A 22484-nucleotide genomic window follows, 5' to 3' on the forward strand; every position below is an offset into this window, starting at 1 on the left:
TTCCCAAAAGCCCTTGAACCATTCCCAGCGCCGCACGCATGGAGAAGCCCAAAATGCCAAAAACCCCCTCCGCAGCAATCCCAAAGAGGCAAAATGGCGCCGCATTGGGGCTCTCAGGTTCTGCAAGGGGCAATGATTTAATGTTGCAGGTGGGCAGATGAGTTGCATTAGACCCGTCCTAGCGCCTTATAGTGCGTCGGATGGGGAATGACAAGCTGCGGCGATCCCCAGGCAGGTTAAGGCGATTGACGCTGATGGCCAGAAACGGAGCTGTGGGCCCTCGAAACTAACTATATCTGGCACCGAGCCATGGGAGAGCTGTCCCAACCGCCTGTCGCTACCAGGGCGCGGACGGGCCACACTCAGCTCTCCACAGTTGACACCCTCACTCATTCCTGTTCCTGAATACGTACTGCCTGGCTGTCAAGCTGTCAGCGCGCGTTGGAAGGAGTTGTGGCTGTGCGACAGTCTCAGGACATCGTACGGGGAAGAAACAACCAATTTCCAGAGGCATTCAAAGGGGCACTGCCGAACTTCACGCAGATTGCTCGGAACGTGCTCCGTGTACCCGTGCTGGCCATCCAGATAGAGTTATCATAATCCAGAGATACAGACCAACAGGTGAGATCTACCTGACATACACTGACTTGTCATTCCCTTAGCCAAAGTAGCTATGGACCTACATCTATATCTAAACATCCAGCACAATAATACTCAGCCTCATTCTCCCCTCTCTACATCATTTTTTTTTTTTTGTCAAGCGACCGCTGTGTACCTTTTCTCGCACACGAGACCAGAGCTTATCGGACGAAATTGTATTCTCAAAAAGTCAATCTGGCCTCGTGACTTATTAGAGGATATTTTCTACCTCCATGTCAAAAAAAAAAAAAAAAGAAGAAGAGAAAAGAAGAGAAAAAAAAAATAAATAAAATATATAAAAAATTACAATAAATCTAGTTCTAGGCTCTTGCACCCCTGGTTCAGATAATCGATGAGAGCTTCCCACGAGCTGTTTTGAGCTATATTGTCAGTATTCTTGAATATATTTATATTGAATCTGAATCTGAATCTACGGAGAGTCTTGCAAATGTAACTAGAACATTTTATTTGTTGACACACTAATGCCGTCCATGCGGAAAAGGCAGTGCCCAAAATCCCAAAAAAGAAAAACAAAAACAAAAAAAATTCAAAACAGTTTATCCTCAAACTCCAACCGGGGTGAGGGAAGGTTTCAGTGAAATGAACCAAATATGTTAGGCTTTCCTGACACATTCTAGGCGCTTCTCCTGCAGGCCGACCAACACCCCCCCCCCCCCCGGGCAAGCCTGCCTATCAAACAAAAGAAATAGCTAACTATCTAGACAATCTACTTACATGTAGCAGTATCGAATTTTCAAAAGAGCCCAAGTATCTAATTAATTAAATCTTGCTCCAAAGGATATTAAGATAGGCCAAAAAGACAAACAAACTCCGGTTCATCCCTTAAGTATAAATAATATATGTTGCCAAAAGTAGAAAAAATCAACTGCTAGATTTCCCGCTCCTAAGTTGAAAGTAAAAGAAATAGCAAACTGAAAATGGCCTAGCATAGAAAAACAACGTATCGTCATGAGAAATAATTAGGTATGCCCGACAGAAGGTAGTCTGTTAGCCTGTTCTGTTCCGATGCCAATGAGGTTCCGATCACCCGAAAAATCCTGTTGTCCCCTTCGCAATGCCTATCAGCGACAACACGGTGACGTCAATGAATCAGTTGGAGTGGGGATCTAGACAGATCAGTCAGATCAGTCCCATAAATGTTCTGGGGACACATGTATGGGCAGAAAGGTCTAGGGTGGGGATGTGATAGGAGGGCTTGCGGATGTTGTAGTGGTTTGATCACGACAGCCCCAGAACCATCCAGGAGTCGAACAAGGAGTGCTGGTCGATGTCGTGCTTGGAGCAGGGAAGGTCGTGGTACTCGTTGGATCATTACACCCGAACCAGCCAGGGCTTTCGCAAGTTGAAGTCGTGGAAGCAGTAGTCGTTGGAGGGGAGGTCGGAGTAATCGTAGGCGCGGGAGACGCAGTAGGTACTGTACTTGTTGTGGTAGGATCCTTGCAGCCGAACCACCCGGGAGTTTTGCAGGTCGATGTAGACGTTGTCGACGTTGTCGCTGTTGTAGTAGGAGTCGTGGTTGGATCCAAACATCCCCACCACCCGGGAGTCTTGCAAGTTGACGTTCTCGTTCTGGTTGAAGTGCTCGTAGTGGTGGTAGTGGGCGTAGGTGTCGTTTCGTTGCTTTCGAAAAACTTCCAGTTGTTACAGTCCACGCATTCTGTGAACGGGGCACATGTAGGCACGTCATCGTATCTCTCAATAACATCTGTAATTACTTCATGGATTCGGTGTGTCCCGATTCCAACTCTCCAACCGAAATCTTCCACTGTGTCGTAAGTGCACAATTGGCCAGTATGACAAGAGGACTCCATAGCATAGCCGCCAAGTGTACATACAGACGTTGCGCCGTTACACGTTCCCATATAAATGGGATCGGCAGTGTGGCCAAAATGGTAGGCACCAGTGTAATTCCTTGCCTGGGGTGAAGATGGATCGGTTCCAGGAGGCGGAGGCAGTCCAAGGCGTGAAGCAGGTAGTGCTTCTGGCACAGCTTCAAACGTGACCACGGGCAATCCGTATGTCATCCCTAGCAGGCTTGAAACGGCACCACCCAGTGAATGTCCCGTAACCCAGATATTTGATTCGGGATACATTGCAGTGATATTGGAGTAAAGATTAAGGGCAGCTCGATAATAGCGGTTTTCTTGTCTTAGAGCTTTCCTGACGCAAGCTGTGTTACAAGTATATGTAGACGAGTAACAGTCGCAGACTTGTCGCCAAAAGTAATGCCCACCTTGGGCACAGCAACAACTAAAAAACAAGTTGTCGTTAACCTTGTCGTTGGTTGTCGTCCCGCCGCCATCGAAAATGGCCGCAGACGTACCCTTCAACACAACCACGATTGTAGAGTTTGTATTATCTGAGTAAATATGGCCTCTCAGTCCATCAGAGTCCCATCCGAAGCTGTCTGAATGGTTGAAAGGAGGGAAAACATCAAACCATTCGCCTGATCCCGGAATCATGATGTAAGCGTTGGAGGTCATTTTAGCTAATGAAAGCACCGTCTCTTTATCTGTCACATCAGGTGCGTCTACTTCGTCCAGAGTCCAATAATCTGATGAGAGTGTTACTGGAGAGCTTGTCATTCTGGCGGTTGAGAGATAATCTTCAACGACGGAAACATGACGATCAGAGAGACGGTGGATATTGATAGGTCTTGAAGAAACGCGAAACCGAGGAACCGATTCCCTTTTTTCACCATTTTCTGAGGCAGCCCATAGCACAGTATCAGGCCTGATGTCAAGTCGCTTATGCAGGAGAGGATCTCGGTACGTTCCATGATGCAACATATGTCGTAATGTCTAGGGAAATGTAAACAATATTAGCGACTTTTTCGCTCTTAGCAATAATGGCTACCACCACAAAAAACTCACAAATTCACGACCTGTTTCAATAGGTTGAGTGTCTAGGACGGGGATTTGGAGAGGACTTCGAGTAGCGGCGATGCAGGGTGATACGGATAATGCAAGCAAGGAGACCAGAAGATCAAGCCCCATCATATTCGACCCGGTTGACCGTTTCTTTCTTCTCCATCTAAATGGTCGCATATTGTAAAATAGATATCGATAACAGATAGCTTTTTCGGGTGAACGGTGCTGCTGCCGGCCATACAAGATTATTTGTTCAGCCAGACGGAAGCGTTGGGAAGAGGTGTTGACGGATCCTAGAAGAGAGCGGCGTGCAGCGATGACGCTGGAGTTCCCGATACGTGATTTCTTATATCTAGTTAGCTATTGAAACCCTTGAGGAAGTAAAGAATCCACGCCGCAGCTAGTGAGCTGCTGTAGAGTGATGCTGGGATCCCAGGCGGTTGGAAAGATCCAGGCCAAACTTCGGAGTTTCGCCAAGCCATTCCAAGGCCATTTAAAATACACTCACATATGACTAATACATACTAATACATTCTCCAACCAACATAGGGTTGGCATAGGATAGGATGTGAGGAGGATAAAGCAACACCTTCAACAAGTCACCTACTATGGAGTTTTAATCATGTCCCCAAGGCGAAACCGCCGAAAGTGTTTCTGGGTGATAGCTAATCCAAACCCAAGTCACGGGACGAACAAGATAGCAACCTTGGAACCTTACACCAGACGAACTCCATACAGATCTGTACGGAGTAGTGAGATAACAATTCCCGGCATCATGTTTCGCTTTTATCCCACAGGGAAACTTGTTGATAATTGATTCTGAGCTGACATTCTGTTTTAATTGTGGGCGATGATTGTCTTTGTACAGCAGTTCCTTTTTATTGAAGATTCTCAATTCGATACCACAACCACAAGGGCTTGCCACCTTAGTTGGCTTTCTACGCATCCTGGATAATCTTCTCCATATAACCGTTCCAGTGTATGTCTTGACTTTTGGTCACCTCCATTGTATCTTCATTTGAACAATAGCAATAGTTCTTCTTATCCTAATTTGTTTTACCACTGGCAGTATTCATTAAACTACTGCTCTCTCCTCTTAACTACTGTTCTTTTAATAGCTCTGGAGCTGAGCAATCAGGTGACCTGTTCTGAAACCCTGGAACCGTTATTGCGCATCAAACCACGTCAATCAACTTCTTCGCAACTCTTAGGCAGAGTAGCACACAATCTCTGCCGGACATCAGCTGGCTGAAGGACCGAAAGCTTGTGATATGGCCTAATGACAGCCGCCCTGCCTTCTGTTTACCACCAATCAGCTCAAAAGTCGATGCCTAGCATCTAATCTGTACTCGATTTCCCGTTACGCTCACCATGGCATTGTGATTCGCAACTTCGTTTTAACAGAATTCTGGAATTCCCATCAACTTATAATACATGTAGCCCGACAAAATGTCCGCTGATTCCACTCCGCGGCTAGTCGGGGCCCAGACATCAAAATCATTCTCCCGTATGGAGGACACATCATCCAGCTCCTTTCCTCGAAACCGCGCAAAGGCAGTGCAGGGGATTTTAACTCAGGACGTGGAAGCAGAGACTTCTCCTCTTACACCTTTGGACCCAGACCCTCTATATGGAGAATCAGATCTTTTTGCGAAAAGAGACTCGATAGATTTGGCGGATGGGCGGCTACTCGGCAAGCCTGATGCCTCCCATTCCCAGCTGCCATATCCGGCGGACCACTTTGAGCTTCCCATAGAGCTAGCTAGCTTGACTGATAGGTTAGTGATAGATCTCTAGATCTCAAAGGTAGCCACGCAATTAATAGTTATCTATTATCTATTCAGGTTTATTGCCTCTCTCAGCGCGAAAGTGTACTCAACTCCACCCTCCATAGATAAGCTTTCGGGCCTCTTTCAAGACTTTTATGTGCGTGCCGCCGCGCATATATCAACCCATATTTCGACGCTGGCCTCTCGTTTGCACCGCGAAACTCTCTCATCTCCTTCCCCTCCTCAAATTTCTGGGAAAATTCAACGTGATCCCTTGTCCAAAGATCAATCAAAGGGCTCTGAAAAGCTTACTACTGACCAGCAAATGCTGACAGCGGAAGAGGTGGCAGAGAAACGGAGAGCCCGCAAGATTTTACAATACAAAGGCCACGCCCTCGAGGAGGCAGTCGAGCGGCGGGCCTGTGAAGCTGTATACGACAAGATCTGGCGCCACAAAAATTCTTTGGATGAAGTCAGAGACGAGAAACTGCGTTCCAAGACAGCGGCATTAGCACTTGTTGGTATTGGACTCAAGGACCTGGGGATTAAGGCTTGGGATTTGGACGGATCCGAAGAATCTGAAGCGTCAAAATTCCTAACCTCTGCCCGAGAAAGTTTAATCAAAATGAACGATGAAAAATTCCCCTTAGGCAAACTCCATCATCTTACTGCTGCCCACAAGGCTATCGTCGATACATTGACAATAGTTCTTCCGTCATCCTCTTCTGCTGACGAAATATTACCGACCCTGATATACATCCTAATAACTACACCAGCGGAAGGCATCAACATTATAAGTAACCTACTGTTCATTCAGCGCTTTAGAGCATCAAGTAGACTCGATGGCGAAGCAGCGTACTGCTTGACTAACCTAGAAGCAGCCATCAGCTTCCTAGAGAATGTGGACCTAAACAGTTTACAAACAGACCAAACACAAGACGGTGCATTGAACTCTCCTCGGGTCGCTTCTAACCCCACCTCTATCCGGCATGATGCGCCAACAAGCAAGAGCCCTTCAACAATTTCGCCTTCTTCGACCGCTTCTCAACTGTCGTTTGAAGTGGGAAAATCGGATTCAGGGCGGCGGTTGATGTCAAATGAAGGCGATCCTTCGCCACAGCGGCGTCTCACTAACCTCCTTCAACCTTCAGCTAAAGTTCTTGGTGCTGCCAATGACGCTGTTAGAAACACTGCTGACCAGGGATTCAAAAATATCAGCAACACACTTGATAATAGCTTCAACTTTCTCTTTGGCCGCTTGAGGGAAGTTCAAAGCAGACAAAACGGGGAGCCGAATGGGATATCTACGCTTGTTCCAAAAACTCTGGATGATGCTCGGCGGTTGGTCACTACCTCGCCAATTTTAGACGAAACCGACAGCAGCGGGAAAGCTGAAGATAGGCTCCTCGGGCTTATCGGTGGGCGAATGTTATCCAGACAGAATAGCACGGGTAGCTCGGGGAACAGCGGTAGTGGGTCAAAAGCTATCTCCTCCAGCAGAGAAACATCCACTCCCGCCGCACCTAATTCTGGATCGATTTTCTCCTACCCCGCAAACCAACTAACGGCTCCGCCATTTGGGTCAATGAAGAGTATCGGCAATACCTTAAATCCTTTAAACCACATTCCAGGCATGATCCGTGGGTTCGGGCGAAGCGCACCTGACCCTTCTCACGACACTGTGTTAACCACAGACAAGCCAAAAACAGCAGAGTCTATATCAAGCCGCTCTAGCACTCCCGCTCCACAGAAGACTACCACGAGCACAAACATCATCAACACCGCCGAATTTAAACCTCCAATCAAGCGATTCTTGGAAATGTCGGATGCTGGAGAGCTTAAAATGAGCGATATTCCCGAGCTACTCGAAGATTACAAGCGGCTTGCCCTGTTCTTGAAAGAACCTAGTACTTCCTAAAAGCCTCCTTTTTACTTCTTTTCCTTCTCCTCCCCTCCCCCCTATCTCCATTGTCCTTCAGCTCCGGATCACTTCGACTATTCGACTAGCCCCTAACATCTTTTCATTATTTTCCCAACCTCTTGCATTGATACCCATATCTCCCAACAACATCTATCCACTTCCTGTTCAGCGATTCTCCGTCTCATTTTAGCCTGGTGTTCCATGTTTTCCTTGACATCACCTATCTTTTATCACTGTGGGGAGAAGGCTTTCTTTAAGGCTTTTGATATTAAAATCCGAAATTATACCGATCTTGGTGTTTCCCCCCCCCCCCCCCCCCCCCCTCCCCCTTCCCCCTCTAGAATGCATATATACATTCCAGTGCATGTTTGGGCCTGGGGTTGACGCTGACCGAAAAGAATGCCCAAACAAAAAGAAGAGTGCCATCCGTCTCGAAGAGTATAGATCATAAATGTCATTGGGAGCGGATGTGATTTAAGTGTGTTTCTTTGGTTTCTTTTCTTGTTTTATTTACTTTTTTTTTTTGTCCATCTTTCCACTCCTGTCTTGGCGCCTTCTGTTGCTGTTACTCTTTTGTTAGTTTGTATACTTCCTTATATTTTATTTCCAACGCCGTATGAAATAACGTTCTCATCCGACCAATCAGTCAATCAATAAAATAAATATTTTGTATTTTTCATGATATCTTCTATTATCTATTAAGCGAAGGCATGATTATCGATTATCTTCTTCGCCTTGGCCGCACGTCATTGCTTCAGCCATCGCCACACGTTCGACAAACCCTCGCCCTTTCTCAACGCCATCTGTATGAATATAAAAAGGGCAGGAGGAAAACAAATAAAGTGAAATGGCTGAGGGGGAAAAGAATCTAAAAAAAATGCATCATCAAAGGAAAGTTAACAGCCATGTCTAAGAGTAATCAAGGTCTTCCATGTCACCATTCTGCGAGCGAGCGCTGCTCAGCTACCAGAGACTCTGGCCAGGCTCGGTTGGGAATGGGGGGAATGCCAGGGTATCGTTACAAAATAACAGATAAGGTAAGGTAGCCCATAAAAATGGAGATTAGTAGACAGCAAGAAAAATGACAAAATAAACGATCTTATGTTTATTTTTTTTTTTCATCACGAAACCCGCACCTTTAAAACGTCCATCCCTCCCATCCTCATCTCTTCTAATCTCTGGCCGATCCCTTTCCCTTCCACCTGCACAAGTTCATACCTCCTCTCAATCTCTTTCTCAAACAAAGCAGCCACTTTCCGGCGTTCGCGCCTGGCCTCTTTCGTCCGTTGAAGCAGGAGGCTAAACTGTTCAATGATCCAATCGCCGCTCTCTTCCCACTCCGTGAGTTTCAGTGATGCGAAGAACGTTTGGCGCTGCTCGTCTGTCAATACCTTTAGTCGAGTGAGTTTCTCTGAAAGTGGGATGGGTGGATCCTGCGGCTGGAAGATAAGCTGCGGAGCGGCTGGGTTATAATCGAATGATTCCGCTTGGAGGTCGGCAAATGTTTTTGTCTCCAAGATGTTTGGGGGATAGTCGGATGGGAATTCGGCCAAGGGGCGTTTGGTGGAGAGAGAGGATAGCGTGGACAGGCGTAGAGATGTATATGTCTGCTGATTGTCTGTGCTGTTGTCGGATGAAGAACTGTCTAGGGCACTTAGATCTGTGATGTCGAATAGACCACCGCGGCTGTACGGATCATGGTTGTCACGTATCGATTGTAGAGGGTTGGGTTTGTTGGGTTTTGTAATGTTTGGTTGAGAGGCATGTTGTGACTGTGGAGATAAAATGACTGTGCGGGAGGGTGACGGTTGTGGAATTGGCCGTGTACCAAAGAATTTTTCCCCATCAAGGGGAGCTCCACCACGCGGATTTGGGGTGCCAAAACGAGATCTCGTCAGGAGCCGACCACTAGTAGAATTTCTCTGCGTTGCTTCAGGCGTATACATATTACTATCCGAGTAGCTCTCGTAATCCGATTGCTTAGGGACAGAACGCGGATTAATGTTGATTTGCTGCTGCAGGTTTTGCACTGGCAGGGGAGCTTTGGTATCGCGCAGGACCGCTTCGATATTCTGCCAACTGAGCGGCTCTCCATTGGTGTCGTTGCTGTTTCTCCAATCAAATAATTGGGCATCATCTCCATCAAAGTCATCCTCATCTCCAGTTTGGGCCTCATTGCCTTGCATATGTGTACCATGCTGCACTATAATATCCTCATGCACGTATTCTGGATCAGAGCCAAGCTCCATAATCATCCTCTCCTCCAGCGCACTTCGACCACGGGAATTACCCTGGCTATACTGAACATTTGATGGCAAGTCATTCTCATCCTGACCGGTGACCTGAGGAGGGGCTGGGTCAAGCTGGAAATCACGCTTGCGACTATCTTGCTCTCGAATGAAGCTCGCAACTGTGGTAGTAGAATCATCGACAGTTTCCACATCAGTATCAAATATATCCTTTGATGTTTCTTGGCTTGTTGGTACTTGGAACCCCGTGGTCTGCCCTCGGATTTTGCTTGCTGTGACTGGTCGATGTTCCCCAGTAGTCCAAGCTGCAGATAAGGGTTTCTCACTCAATCTCGTCGTTGGCACTTTGACTCTAGCCATATTCGCCATGAGTTCCCTTGAGGGGTTGCCTGTAACATATTTGCCGCCCTGAGAAGCTGGGATATCATTTTGCAATGCCTTGCCTCGAACGTATTCCGCCACCGCCATTACGAGAGAATGAAGAATTTTGAAACGGTTTGGTACAAAAGGATAGGTACACGTTCAGCGTATATGTTCAGATGGTTACTGTGGCAATGCCCACTTCCACAACCCTCCTCATCAGTGGTGCTGCACAGGAATCAGGAGCTGAGGTTGAACGCGCCAAAAGTCAAAGCATGTCTCAACATGTCGTCACATGATCTCGCCTGCCTGATTAGGCTGTCCTACATGTCAAATATATTTCGTTCTCTGATCTGTATCTAATATTGGGCCACAGGACGGAGGTATAGGACACTAGAAATGGAAATCGAAACAGTTCTGACCCTTATGGTAGATGTTATGGGGTGGTTGACACCTAACTGAGTCGCCAAGCATCAAACTTATAAACTTCCTCATGAGGTCATTGCTAGCACCTTTTCATTTCTAGACAATGATTTCTATCTATAACAGAAACACTAATAAAACCGTGAAATTATAAAATTAATATAAATATCGATAAATATTTACAATCGGTTAACCTATTAAGTTCAGAGTAGTATTCAGAAGACATAAAAAAACATTAAGTTAACTGCTTCATGGGGCATGATATTGAATTTTGAAGCTGGACGTAAGAATGAAGATTTGTGTAGGCATTGAGTGGACAAAGCGGGAGTTGAGCGGTAGATTACATGAGTATAAATTTTTGTTTCACACAACCGTAATGTCATCGTGTTGACATGGGTATTGATATCGCATTCGGGGGAGGTTTACCTCGTTGCCTTCTCTTAACGTTCCATATCATGCTAGCCCATGGAACTAATCGTAAATAAGAAGCAGATGTCGTCACATACTCTTCAGCATACAGCGACAGCAGAAACCTTATAACGGAAGATATGTAATGACCGAAGTCGCAGTTAATTTCATGGCATCTCCGTCTCCGAACATGAATACAGGACAGCCGTGATCAGCGTGACGAGCTAGAGGCTTTAACCAAGTTTAGATAACAGAATCATCTTCATCTACCTCATCGGGAGGCAATGACGTCTGCTTCCTGCTCGCTTTGGCCTTTGTGGCCTTTGCCTTTTCGAAAAATACATTGGCCTTCTCCACTTCTGCCATCTTCTTGTGCATTCCCGACCCTTGCTCCATACGCGCAAGCACCGAGTCCGTGTAGCCAGCATCATCATCAGAAAACATGGTCTGATCACCATCAAAGTCCCTCATACACGGGACATTGCTCATATCGTCATTCTCTGGGAAGACGGATAATACAAACAAATCCGCGATCCACAAGGACAACATTCCCCGTAACCGCAGGAGCTCGTAGCTATCCGAAAACGGCGGGGAAATCAATAACTCATCCATCTGCGCTGCTATTTGTTGGGCTTCCTCGAGTTCCCTACGACGGGCTTCAACAATTGTATCTTCTTTTCGATTATTTCTACTGTCGGGCTGTTGGGATATGGCACCGGATATAGACATATTATCATCCCGAGCCGGGTTGTCAAAGTCGTACGTTTCTGCCATGCCCTGCATGTCCATCACGACCGCGTCTCGCGCCGACTGGCTTTCTTTTTGCACGAGCGAAATCCAAAGCCCGAACATCGCGGGATAGAAGTCCAGTGGACTCAATGCTGTCGGTGCGGCTTTACGGTATGGAAACTGGAGTATGAGGCGCTCGTAGTAGCTCTTGGCGCGCTCAAATCCTCTGCGGGTAAACCACTGTCTTCGGGGTAGGAAGTTCGCGCTGTCAGCATTTCCAGTCCGTAATGATGCTGACGACTCCGCTATCGGGTTGCGATCACTCCATAGCAGGATTTCCGCACCAATCCCCCACCGTCCACTGCTTCGGACATCCATGCCATGACCCCCGAATTCATCACGTAGGATCAAGCCCCATGCTCTCCCAGCCCGCGCGTAATCGCCTTCTAGCAGACATCGATGGAGTATTGTTGTAATTACATTCAGGTGCAGCAGTCGTAGACTGTTGTTCTGATCTGTAGAACTGGGAATGAAGATTGGTGGTGATAGCTGAGACAGCTCCCTCTCGATCTCCCTTTGGCTGATCCTGGAAGGCTTGCTCTTGCTTGGTCCAGGTCTCGAATGGGGAAAGCTTCCACCTGGGAGTGCTCTATGAAATGGCAGGCCAGCAACCCGATATTGGTGTGCCTCATTTGGTGACAAAACTATCGGTGACTTCGGACAGGAGCGGGTACCTTTCCCATCATCTGCACTGTTTTGGGGATTGCTGGCTACACCGGCGTCATCATCGCTGGTGCTTGCGGTGGATACCTCATCCACTTCTATATGATCATTTTGCTTGCGTTTGTTTGCTTCATACCGCGCAGTACGCCAACTCGCTGGTTGCTGCCATGTGGCAAGAGGAAGAGAGAAGTATGATAAAGACATCAATGACCCGATGCGGGGACCAATCAGGTTAAAATGGCTTGTCTTGTCAAGGCGAGCATGGCATTGCCGAACGTGTTGCTCCAAAGATCATCGCATAACCCGGTTGCTGACAGTTGCAAACGTCATTGCTGTGATATTCCAGAACCAATCAAACAGTAATCCTGCAGCCTGGCTTTCTTGTTTCGTTTCTTCTTACTCCCTCATGGCCAGGACAATATCTAGACTGCTTCCTCTCAAGGGTGGTCGTTACTTTCGCAGTCCTCATCAGCTTTGAGCAAATCACGGATAAATATTAATCCGCTTTGGACATGGATTGTCCAATAGAGAGGACATACCTACAGAGGCGATGATTGTAATGTCTCAATGATCAGAAGATGGATGGAGTAAATGAATGTGTATCGGGTATGTTCAGTTCTCGCCACGGAATATTGTAGACCAGACATCGTCTAACCCATGTGGATATGGGCGTCATCACATTGATCCCAGAGACATGGTGGGTTGATAAGTGACTTGGGGCTAGTTAGCAGTTCAAGTTCAATAGTACCAGTAGTTGCTATATCGGAATGGGAGTTGTTCAATGAAACCCTTCCTCGCCTCTCTGCCTTCTATCTGCACTCCCTCTCGCTTCGAATCCCAGCATGCCGAATCATCTTCTCTCACTCTTGCAATGCTTGTTCAACGTTCATGAAACATAACTAAAGGCTAACTCCGTGCAATGACAGCCCTCGGAACAACATATCTCCGTAATCACGGTAATCACGGGACCCCGGACCCGCTCTGGCATCATACGTGACCTCAATCAACCTCAGCTCGCTCCGAATCGCTTCAACTTTGCTTCGACTTCATCATCATCATCTTCACGGATTATTGTTGTACCTTTCTGCCACGGACCCAGATAGTGTCGTAGGCTGAGACCTGGACTATTTCTGGAACCAGTTTCCTTGCATTTCCTTGCTCACAACACTCGTTCTATAATACCCACCGCCAGAACTTCTCTAGCGTGATTACTTTCTTTTGGTGGTGCCCTGCGACTAATGCGGCCCTGAAACAAGTCTATCTTTCACCAGTCGGCGGCTGTCCAAGGTCAGTTAGTGATTGTTAGTCACGGTGGACTTAAGCCTGACCATCACGTATTCCCAACCGAGAACACTCGATCCCTTCGGCTCAGTCCTTTGTAAGTATCCTCTCTGTTTCTCCTGGATCACTTCCAAGGCCATTTATCCCACCCAACAACCACCCAGGGTCTCATTAATTCTCTCGTCGCAGGCGGTCACTCATCGAAATCGAGTGGCTTCAAAACCTCGGCCTAACCTTCTCTAAAGATTCCCTCTCCTGCGGCCAGATAGTCCCCTCCCTCCCAAATATGAGTGACTAAGTAGACTCTCGAGGTCTTTGCTCCTGCTCCTTCCGACATCTGCTTCAGTGGTGGCCCATCAGCTACCCGGTTTGTTTCTCATTGTACTATGGGGCAAGTATCCTCTTCCCAACGCGCAGACTTCGCGCAGAGCAACCACAACCACAACAATAACAGTATCTCGTCACTCTCCCTCTCGCGCCTTTCACGCGAACAACACAACCAACAATCTTCTCCTAGAAACGTGGACCATCCTTTTCACCGTCGACATCGCTCTACTGGCGGGATTGACAGTACTGTCGAGCGCAGTCATGCAAGTCCTCTGTTAACATCCCGATCTGCAGCTTCACCATTGCCTTCAGTCACCACTAATCCTGATATTGATATGTTTCGAAATTCGAGTGACCTGGATTTCCACCCATCCCTACGAGCAGACAGCCCTGTAGGAACTATGGAACGTTTGGGATCGCATTACTCTTCTTCCACCCTTGAAACCACTGCTGCCATTCCAGCGTCCGCGACAAATCGACAGTCGACTATGTCTCGTCTCGGCTCGAGGATCCTTCCAAACGCAGTTGTGAGGGGCCTGTTGAATAGCGGAGAAGAAACACCCGCGGAAGGACGTGCTCACAGGATTGGTTTGTTGTCTAGGACTCTACACAGGTCGGATTCTGCTCACCATTCACACCGCTTCTCATCTCTTCCTGGGTCTAGTTCAAGAGGGATATCTAGGCGACGCTCGATACGTGGACCGTACCCTCCTCCACGAGGCGATGCAGCTCTATTACCCGATTCTCCTCCCAACCCCATATACCTAGATTCTACCGCGATGGCAAGGGATTCTAGCTCCGGAAGATTTTCTTGGCGTCATCGAGCGAGATTAAGCCATGTCCGGCATTCTATTGCTGTGCCAATATCTCAGATATTTGGCCAACCACCTGCCATATCTGAACCAAACCAGACAACAATGCTGCCCCCACGTCGACCATCACGGCCTAGTTTTACCGAGGACTCCGATCACTTACTTCCGCCTTTAGGATCGATGGACACGCACATGGAATTTGGTGGATCCCGTGAACTTGACTCCGTTGAGCCTTCTACAAGGAATACACTACAAATGTCTACAAGTACCCCTTCTCGGCCTCCCCGGACCTCTTCCCCCGCACGAAGACATACTCCTTCGCGTTCACGACACATTCGCTCCATTCGCCGGGATGAACAAACCCCGTTGTCTCGCGTTTTGCAAATGGCAGCGGCTGCAATTGCTGCCCAGCTCTCAGGAAATACACCACCAGCAATGCCCAATATCCAGGCTATTGGTGCGGACGGTGCGGATGGGTCGTTGGAAAGCTTTATACAAAGTTTACAACAGGCAACATCTACCCAAACCCAAGGAATAGGGACAGAAGACGAGAGTGGGAGTAACCAAAGGGACGGTGGCTTACCTCACGTTAACTTCTTAAGGGTGTTCCGCTTTGTCAACCCGGAAAATACAGAAAGTAACTCGACAACAGGACATCCTAACCAACCAGGCTCTGAATATACTCAGGACAGTGGATCGGATAGAATGGACCTTGATGACCCGACACCAACAGACAATAGCCAGGACAGACGATTGGTGACATTGGTGGTGGTAGGAGTAAGGTCAGTTCCCTCTATAAGCAATGGATCCGACAATGATGCTGGACTCCACGCCCATGTATCACTGGATTCTCTGCTCCGGCTGCCGTTTATTTCACCAAATAACGTCTCTCGATCCGAGCTGGACTCCAGTGGGTTTCTTCGGCGCGCTGATAGACGGTCTAGATTCTCAAGCCATCGTCGCTCAATGGGAAGCAACACATTCCCTGCCAATTACGATAGCCAGCGTCACCAAAGGTCACATACATCATCTCGCAATCAATCAAATTTGGCCAATTCATTACCCACAGTTCTATCAGAAAGTCCACCTGGTCCTCATCCCCCTCCATCTACTCCTGCCGACCCTGGTTTGTCCAATGTTTCCTCAGAAGCCAACAGCCCAAGTCGACGACCGTCGGCATCCTCAGTTGCACTTCCGCAATTGAATGAAGACTCTTCGCAGGAACCCGACGAGTCCTCCGAAAATCATCACCCTCTCTTCAACAATGTACGCCAACGCCGTAGAAGCGACTCAGAAACGGCTCGTCATCGCGGACTTGGCTCTGGAGCTGCAAGACGAAATGGCGTTGTGGAACCCGATAGTACCTCGCCATCTGCAGGAAGAAGCTGGTTGATCTACGTGGTTGGCACGAATTTATCTGAAAACCACCCAGCTTTTGCAACTCCAAGTTTATTTACAGATGTATGTAACCTGACATATTGCCATTGTCTCAAATAAATACATTGTCTAATCAAGCGCTATTAGAACCCTACCTATGAGGACATGTTACTCCTTTCATCGTTACTTGGTCCCGCTAAACCGCCTGTCGCTTCCCAGGAAGACGTTGCCTCCGCAGGAGGCATATATCGATTGGTCGAATATGATGGTTCTCTAATCGCTGAATCGGCAGATACGACCCAGAAAATTCTTATTACTGAAAATGAAAGATGTCTTATCTGCCTCTCCGAGTATGAGGCTGCGGAGGAAGTCAGACAGTTAACCAAATGCCATCACCTCTATCATCGCGAATGTATTGATGAGGTAAGTGTTCGGTTCTTCTCCGACATATCGTGTTATTGATGAAGCAGAGTAACTAACACTGGCTATAGTGGTTGACCACCGGGCGCAATTCCTGCCCGCTATGTCGAGGTCAAGGCGTGTCAAATTCCGAGAGCAACGACCCAGGCACCACCAACGAGCAGGAGACGGTGTCATGACGAGGAAATATCGTCTGATCCATATACCCGCCTCGTATTTAGGAGAACAACTTCCGCGACATTGAAAATTATTTTTTCCCACCTCAACGCTGTGATCCATACATACGTCCTTTGGCTTGTTCATTCCTGGCCCTTGGTTTCCTCGATATCCTCCGCGTTCGCAATTGGATGATTATCCGTCGACTCGTAAACACCGGAATATTCGGTTCGGTTTTACTTAGAAATCTTAAATTCCCTTCCCTGAAATAATGAAATACCCCTTTGCACTTTTATCCACACCGTCATGGGTTTCGATCCACACATGGTCTCTTTTGTCTCTTTTTTTCTTCTTTTTTTTCCCCTTTTTCTACAAAGCTCTGCCGGAACTCTTAAAGCATGGCCCTTTCTGTAATGATCTTTACTTACTTCCTCCTTTTCATATTTAATTTGTTTTGCAGATTTTCTCCATTCTTGATATTCCTTACTTCAATTCGGCGTTTTTCATAACATGCATGCCTTCAAATCTGTCCCAGGAGCCTTCCTTGGTTCGTGTTTTTGTGTTTTTAATTACTTTGCAGTGCTCTTTCTCTCTCCGCAATATGCGCCCTTCTAGAAAGCTTTCATTTACGGCTGTTAGTATTTTCCGGTGTTTTCGGTCGGGGTTTAGGGCCTAAGGGGAGAGGATGCAGATAGGGACCTACGGGGGCGACTTGCTAGTAATCATCAGAACCTTTCTTCAGCTTGTTTTCTTATTTACCTCATTGGCCGTTGCTATTTCCATTCCCGTTTTTTGTTCCCTTGGTTTTAATTTCTATCACACAATTATGAAGCCATGATATATTGTTCTTTGTCTTTTTTCAAAACACTCTTGAACATACATTCCCTTTTTGATATCACTGGTTTCTCTAACTCTTACATTTTCTGCAAGAGCTTTGTTTATCATTTTGCCCTCCTGTTCTTGCCAGTAAATGTTTTCTTTTAAGGCCATGAGCACGGCATGGTTTAATAAATTGAAATTACATGGGAAGTGTTTGCATCCTAATGCTCGCTGATACCACGTGAGCCACACCTATATAATGTTGGAGGGATTGGATTGGGTGGTTCGTCCTCTTCATTACCAGCATGGCGCTGGTGATAACCGGGCTCCTTTGCCTCAGTCCGTTACTTTTTCTTTTTTTTAACTCTTTTTTGGCTCCCTACAGCACGTTGTCTGACTGTCCTCGCGACAGGCTAGCTCACGTGGTAGGCTTTCATCCGTTTGTTTACAGAGTGCAATTGCCAGGAACAGCCGGGTAGAGGAGAATGTGAAGATCTGAATCGGCCTCCAACACCTTGGAAAAGTATACGGCGTCGGCCTGTGGGCCTGGGATACCCGGCTATTCCGTCGCGCCGCACTAACAAGCAATGGAAGCCTGGTACCATCAAGGGGCTTTTGAGTTTATGTCCCAGGAGAGCTAAAAAAGAAAAAAAAATGACAGTATCCGCGCTAAAAATATTCCCGGCTACTATGCGACTATCTGATATTGACCCTTGGAACGGGAATCGGAATCACAGGAGCCCGCATGTGGGGGAGGGGGGAGACGTACTCCCGTCTGTTCGGCCCAACCCATAACTCCGCATCTACTGTCGTAGGTACTAAGCTTAGCTGGGGAGCCTTTTTGAGCATGAATCTATCTCATCTTTCCTTTTCCCCTCATAGTCGCCGAGTTCCCTGTCGAGATTCCCTATCTGATTTCCAATTTCTTGAGCAAATCTCCAATCTTTGATTTTTATAAATTGTGATGATTTGGAATGGATGTAAATTCATTCACTGCACTATTTATGTTCCTTTATCTCAATTCTAATACGCCTCGGCTTCAGCCTATTCAGCTACAGTTGACTCATATTTATAGAAAATTTGCTCACTGTTGTGAATGAACCAAGGGTCAAAGAAAGACCTTGAGCTTTGACTCTCAAGTCCTCTCATCAAAAGATTAAGGCTTGACCTTCCTCAACATCAAAGATGAAATGGAATCATAGATACCCTTATTATCCCTTCTCATAGTACTCAACTGATTTCAATGATCGGCCGTTGTAGCCTTAGTCTTCAGAGTATTTGTGAAAGGGTATATCTGAAATTTCTCAAAAATGATTGATTTAATATGAATTTAAATTATTACCAGCTTTCTTTTTCTCTTCTAATTGGACGTCTAGAACTACTATATTTCTTCATACATTGGCAGATTGATCATATTTTGACCAGTTCTAGATATAATCTGTATAAGAAAAGATATAGTCTCCTTGCAAGTGACAATATCAGCAAGTCATAGAGTTATTCTATGATGTTAGCCTTTCAAATGGACTTCATGACTATGAATCTGCGTGATTATGTTAATTCTCCTCAGAGTCTATGCCATTTATCACTAATTGAGATGAGAAAGTAAAGCTCAAGCTCTGCATGCATTAACGTCTTATATTTCCCTTATCATCATTGAACTTAAGTTGATGATGTGTCATTCTGCTCTGAAGTATCTATTGCAATTAGATATACAACCACATCAGTTCTTTATATTCATTTCTCAGAGTGTATATTTTATATTTTTTTCGACTCCTCCTTTCTTTCTCTAATCGCATGCGCCTGAGCGAGGAAAACCTCGATATCTATTTAATTTTCTATTTATTATCTCGTTTCCCTTAGTCGATGATCTTTCAATATTCCTTGGGTCGATATCATGTTTCACCACGTCGTAACTATCAATAGCGACAACAGGATGAAGACCATCATATTTATAGCTCTTAGCGTTGCTCCAACCGTTGCAGCATGAGTCCAAATCCGTCTGCATGCTTCTTCAATTGTGTTTGCCACAACAGTCCTTTTAATAGACTGCTAATCAGTCAAGCTCGTGGCGAGTTTCATTTCTGAGGAGTGTAGGCGTTCGAAGCTACGGAATTTATTAAGGATGGCAAATTGCGGGTGCTTATTTGCCTCTTGATTTTCTGACGCCGCTTGACTGGTAGACTGGGAGGCCTATCAGATATCATCAGGATATTATTTTCACTTTCTTCTATATAGCAATATAGATATAGCAGTTCTGAACGGACTCTGACTTTGCTCTCACACTCAAATACATTAGAAATATCATTCTGTAGTGGTGTTCATTTCAAGCTTCTTTTACTTTATTATTTGTCTTCTGAACGCTTGAAAGTTTTAGAATGAGCATCCGGCCTCATTTTTGCTTCTATCTTACAATACGCTTTCTTTGAATTAGAAAACAAGTATCTCTAGCAACTTAATATGTGTTCGATCTGCCAGGGCCAGGCTTGCAAATAGTAGAATTCTCTTTCTTCTTTTATTTTCAAAAACTATTAATATATATGAATTCAAATATAGATGTAAAGCTCATATGTCAATAAAATAAGTCAAAGACGAATAGTGATTAAGGTATAACCGGTCATATTGATCATATAAAAGTTACGGCGGATATAGAAGATGCGTAGATTGCATTATCTACGCAATTGAAAACTTCAATCATCGTATTGTTTGATCTGGGCGCTATATATTCAAGCCCTTGATAAAGATAGCAGATATTTAAAATAATTAAGCAGAGAAAAGTCATGTTGATAAAAGGCAATATGAAAATCTGCATACTTGTAAAATAATTAAATCAAAATATCATACTGAATTCCTTTCATCACATTGGTGGCAATGTAAATAAGAGTGGTGATAAAAGTCAAAAATTACTACAGATCAAGTGCCTTGACAAGCAATATATATGTTACAGCATTAATTTTTGATATATCCGCATCAGCTACATTGACGGCATATCAGAACAGAGAAAATTTGTATAGATTTGAGAATATAGATTTCTCTAGTATCTTTATATTATCAATCATGAATGTGCTAAATCAGATGTATAGTATATATAACCAACCTCGCCGATGAGAACTACGTATCTATATGCTAACCAATAATAGCTGTAATGATAGAAAGCAAGTCTAAATCTAATATTTTATATATAAAAGTTCTCTCACGCAAGCACTTTGTACAACGAATATTGTTAAATTAGTAAAGTCAGTATTAGTATTATAGAAAAGAATTATCAAAAAGAGCGTTGTAAGAGGTAGAAACAGGATGGTAAAGTATAATAGTAGTAGTAATAAGAGTATAAAGGCTAAGTTAGTAATAATCTCCTATATTCAAAGCTAATCGCTGATCTTCTAAGACCTACGGATATCAGCGAGCAGTATATAGACAATGTTGCCACTATCTTACCGCTTCTAGTTACCCATTTCTATTATATTCAAGAATTTAGAAGCCTTGCTTCTAAATATAAATATCTCCGTAATCCCCTATTAGGCTATTACAAGCGTACAGATTCAGTAGAACAAAATATCATCTCATCTCTTTTGATTTTTTACTTACTTTTCTTCTGATTTATTTTTTTATATTATGCTCAACGAAACTTACAGAGCTATCTCAAGCAATATTCTAGTATATTATTGTTTTGTTTTAGCTTATTGAAGGCTTTACCTGTCAACTGAAAAGGTTGTGCTTACTATCAGATACTAAGATAGTCTAGATAGAAAAATCGAATATCTTTACTATATCACTTCGATTTTAAGTTGTATCAGTCTCTGCACTCATTGCAGTATTTCGAAGAGTCATAATGATGTATGACTATCGTATACTTTTATATCTTTATCTTTGATAGCTATAATCTTATAAGCTTTAGTTCTTTTTGAGATATCTAAAGCTTTCTATTATGAAAAGCTTTTTAAAAATACATCTTCTTTTCAGAATTTGATAATTTTTTTTTACTTAGCTCTTCTGTAGCTTTATCTAGTAATAAATATAATATATAATCTATTAGAACTCAGTGATATAATAGCTATCTATGTAATGTTTGACTTGCGTCTAATCTCTAAAATTGATGACTTTAATCAAAGCAAAATGAGAGATAACTAAAATATTGTACAAAATCTGTATCACAGTCTAAAAGTGAGTTTTCCATCTAATCTTCTCAAAGCTTGTTAACTAGCACTTCAAATGTTAAAGCTTCAAAAATAGTTATCTCTAACACACGATTGAGCTTCTTTTCTTTTCAAGTTAGGGGGTTCTTGCTTTCATTCCATCATTCGATACAGTATCATTGTATTCTCCTGGGATATCTGATTAGGGTTTGTCAGTGAGGCTCCAACAACAATTTAAGGTTAGAATTTATATTAACCTTAGTTGGAGCCAGCCATCCATGTCACTTCTTACGGAGTAGTTTTATCCGAAAATATGCAAACGCTGAATACTACATTTCTAAAACAAGTTTCATACGAGTAAATTTTTGTAGTTGAAACCAGGTAACACCTTGTCTGTGAAGATGGAAAGAAGAACCGGGATTGCATGCTACATAGTGACACGGCCAGCAACAGTCATTTGCTGACGCAAGGAGTAATTCTTAAATAAGTTTTTTATGCGCCAGAATATACGCAGTGGATCTCTCCAAGATGCGTAAAACTTGGAGGTACGGGTCACAGACCAGGCAATTTTAATACTAGCCGCAAATTTTGAGAAATTCAATGCGTGAGGTTATGGAGGTGGGGCACGCTAGAAATATATTTTGTAAATCAGAGCTCCGTGCATACCAATCAAACGCATAATCTCTGAAGATTTGGTGGTCAAGTTAGGCGTCCACCCTCATTACTTCCACGGTGAAAGCCGGGAATTATTTGAGGTCCGGTAATTTTTCCCCTGATATGTCTCGTGTATACAAGGCCATTTGTTCCACATCCCGTAGTTGCAGGTCAACAAATGTTGGTATCTGTTGGGGGTTTAGATTGGTTCGTCCCCTCTACTACCAGCATGGCGCTGGTGGTGGTGATTGAACTCTTCTGTCCCAGTATCGCTCGATAGAATTCCACGTGACCACGCCTACTTGTGCAGTCAACCTTTCCACCTCCATCACAAGGAATATATCCAGGATCAGTGAACTCCAAGGAGGGGTTTTTAGTCTTAGATTTGGTAGG

The 22484-nt window shown here is 44.9% G+C and overlaps 5 protein-coding genes across 5 annotated transcripts; 2 read left to right on the top strand and 3 right to left on the bottom strand.

Annotated features, from left to right (window-relative positions):
- Positions 1-1174: 1174 nt before the first annotated feature.
- HCBG_07150 (triglyceride lipase ATG15) lies at positions 1175-4071 on the bottom strand (the record flags this gene model as incomplete). Its single annotated transcript, XM_045434199.1, has 3 exons — positions 1175-3461; positions 3534-3875; positions 4039-4071. The coding sequence occupies 2 exons, from the start codon at positions 3705-3707 to the stop codon at positions 1830-1832; spliced, it is 1806 nt and encodes a 601-aa protein (XP_045284990.1).
- Positions 4072-4979: 908 nt separating this feature from the next.
- On the top strand, positions 4980-7217 carry HCBG_07151 (uncharacterized protein; the record flags this gene model as incomplete). Its single annotated transcript, XM_045434200.1, has 2 exons — positions 4980-5308; positions 5375-7217. The coding sequence occupies 2 exons, from the start codon at positions 4980-4982 to the stop codon at positions 7215-7217; spliced, it is 2172 nt and encodes a 723-aa protein (XP_045284991.1).
- Positions 7218-8341: 1124 nt separating this feature from the next.
- HCBG_07152 (uncharacterized protein) lies at positions 8342-9937 on the bottom strand (the record flags this gene model as incomplete). Its single annotated transcript, XM_045434201.1, has 1 exon — positions 8342-9937. The coding sequence occupies one exon, from the start codon at positions 9935-9937 to the stop codon at positions 8342-8344; it is 1596 nt and encodes a 531-aa protein (XP_045284992.1).
- A 966-nt stretch (positions 9938-10903) lies between these two features.
- On the bottom strand, positions 10904-12442 carry HCBG_07153 (uncharacterized protein; the record flags this gene model as incomplete). The annotated part of the gene is made up of 2 exons (XM_045434202.1): positions 10904-12274; positions 12416-12442. The coding sequence occupies 2 exons, from the start codon at positions 12440-12442 to the stop codon at positions 10904-10906; spliced, it is 1398 nt and encodes a 465-aa protein (XP_045284993.1).
- A 1337-nt stretch (positions 12443-13779) lies between these two features.
- On the top strand, positions 13780-16508 carry HCBG_07154 (RING finger domain-containing protein; the record flags this gene model as incomplete). Its single annotated transcript, XM_045434203.1, has 5 exons — positions 13780-14308; positions 14708-15314; positions 15477-15993; positions 16057-16332; positions 16401-16508. 5 exons carry the CDS (start codon positions 13780-13782, stop codon positions 16506-16508), a joined length of 2037 nt encoding a protein of 678 aa, XP_045284994.1.
- Positions 16509-22484: the final 5976 nt, after the last annotated feature.

The sequence above is a fragment of the Histoplasma capsulatum genome (genome assembly GCF_000150115.1).
Source record: "Histoplasma capsulatum G186AR genomic scaffold supercont2.11, whole genome shotgun sequence".
NCBI classification, from domain to species: Eukaryota; Fungi; Ascomycota; class Eurotiomycetes; order Onygenales; family Ajellomycetaceae; genus Histoplasma; species Histoplasma capsulatum.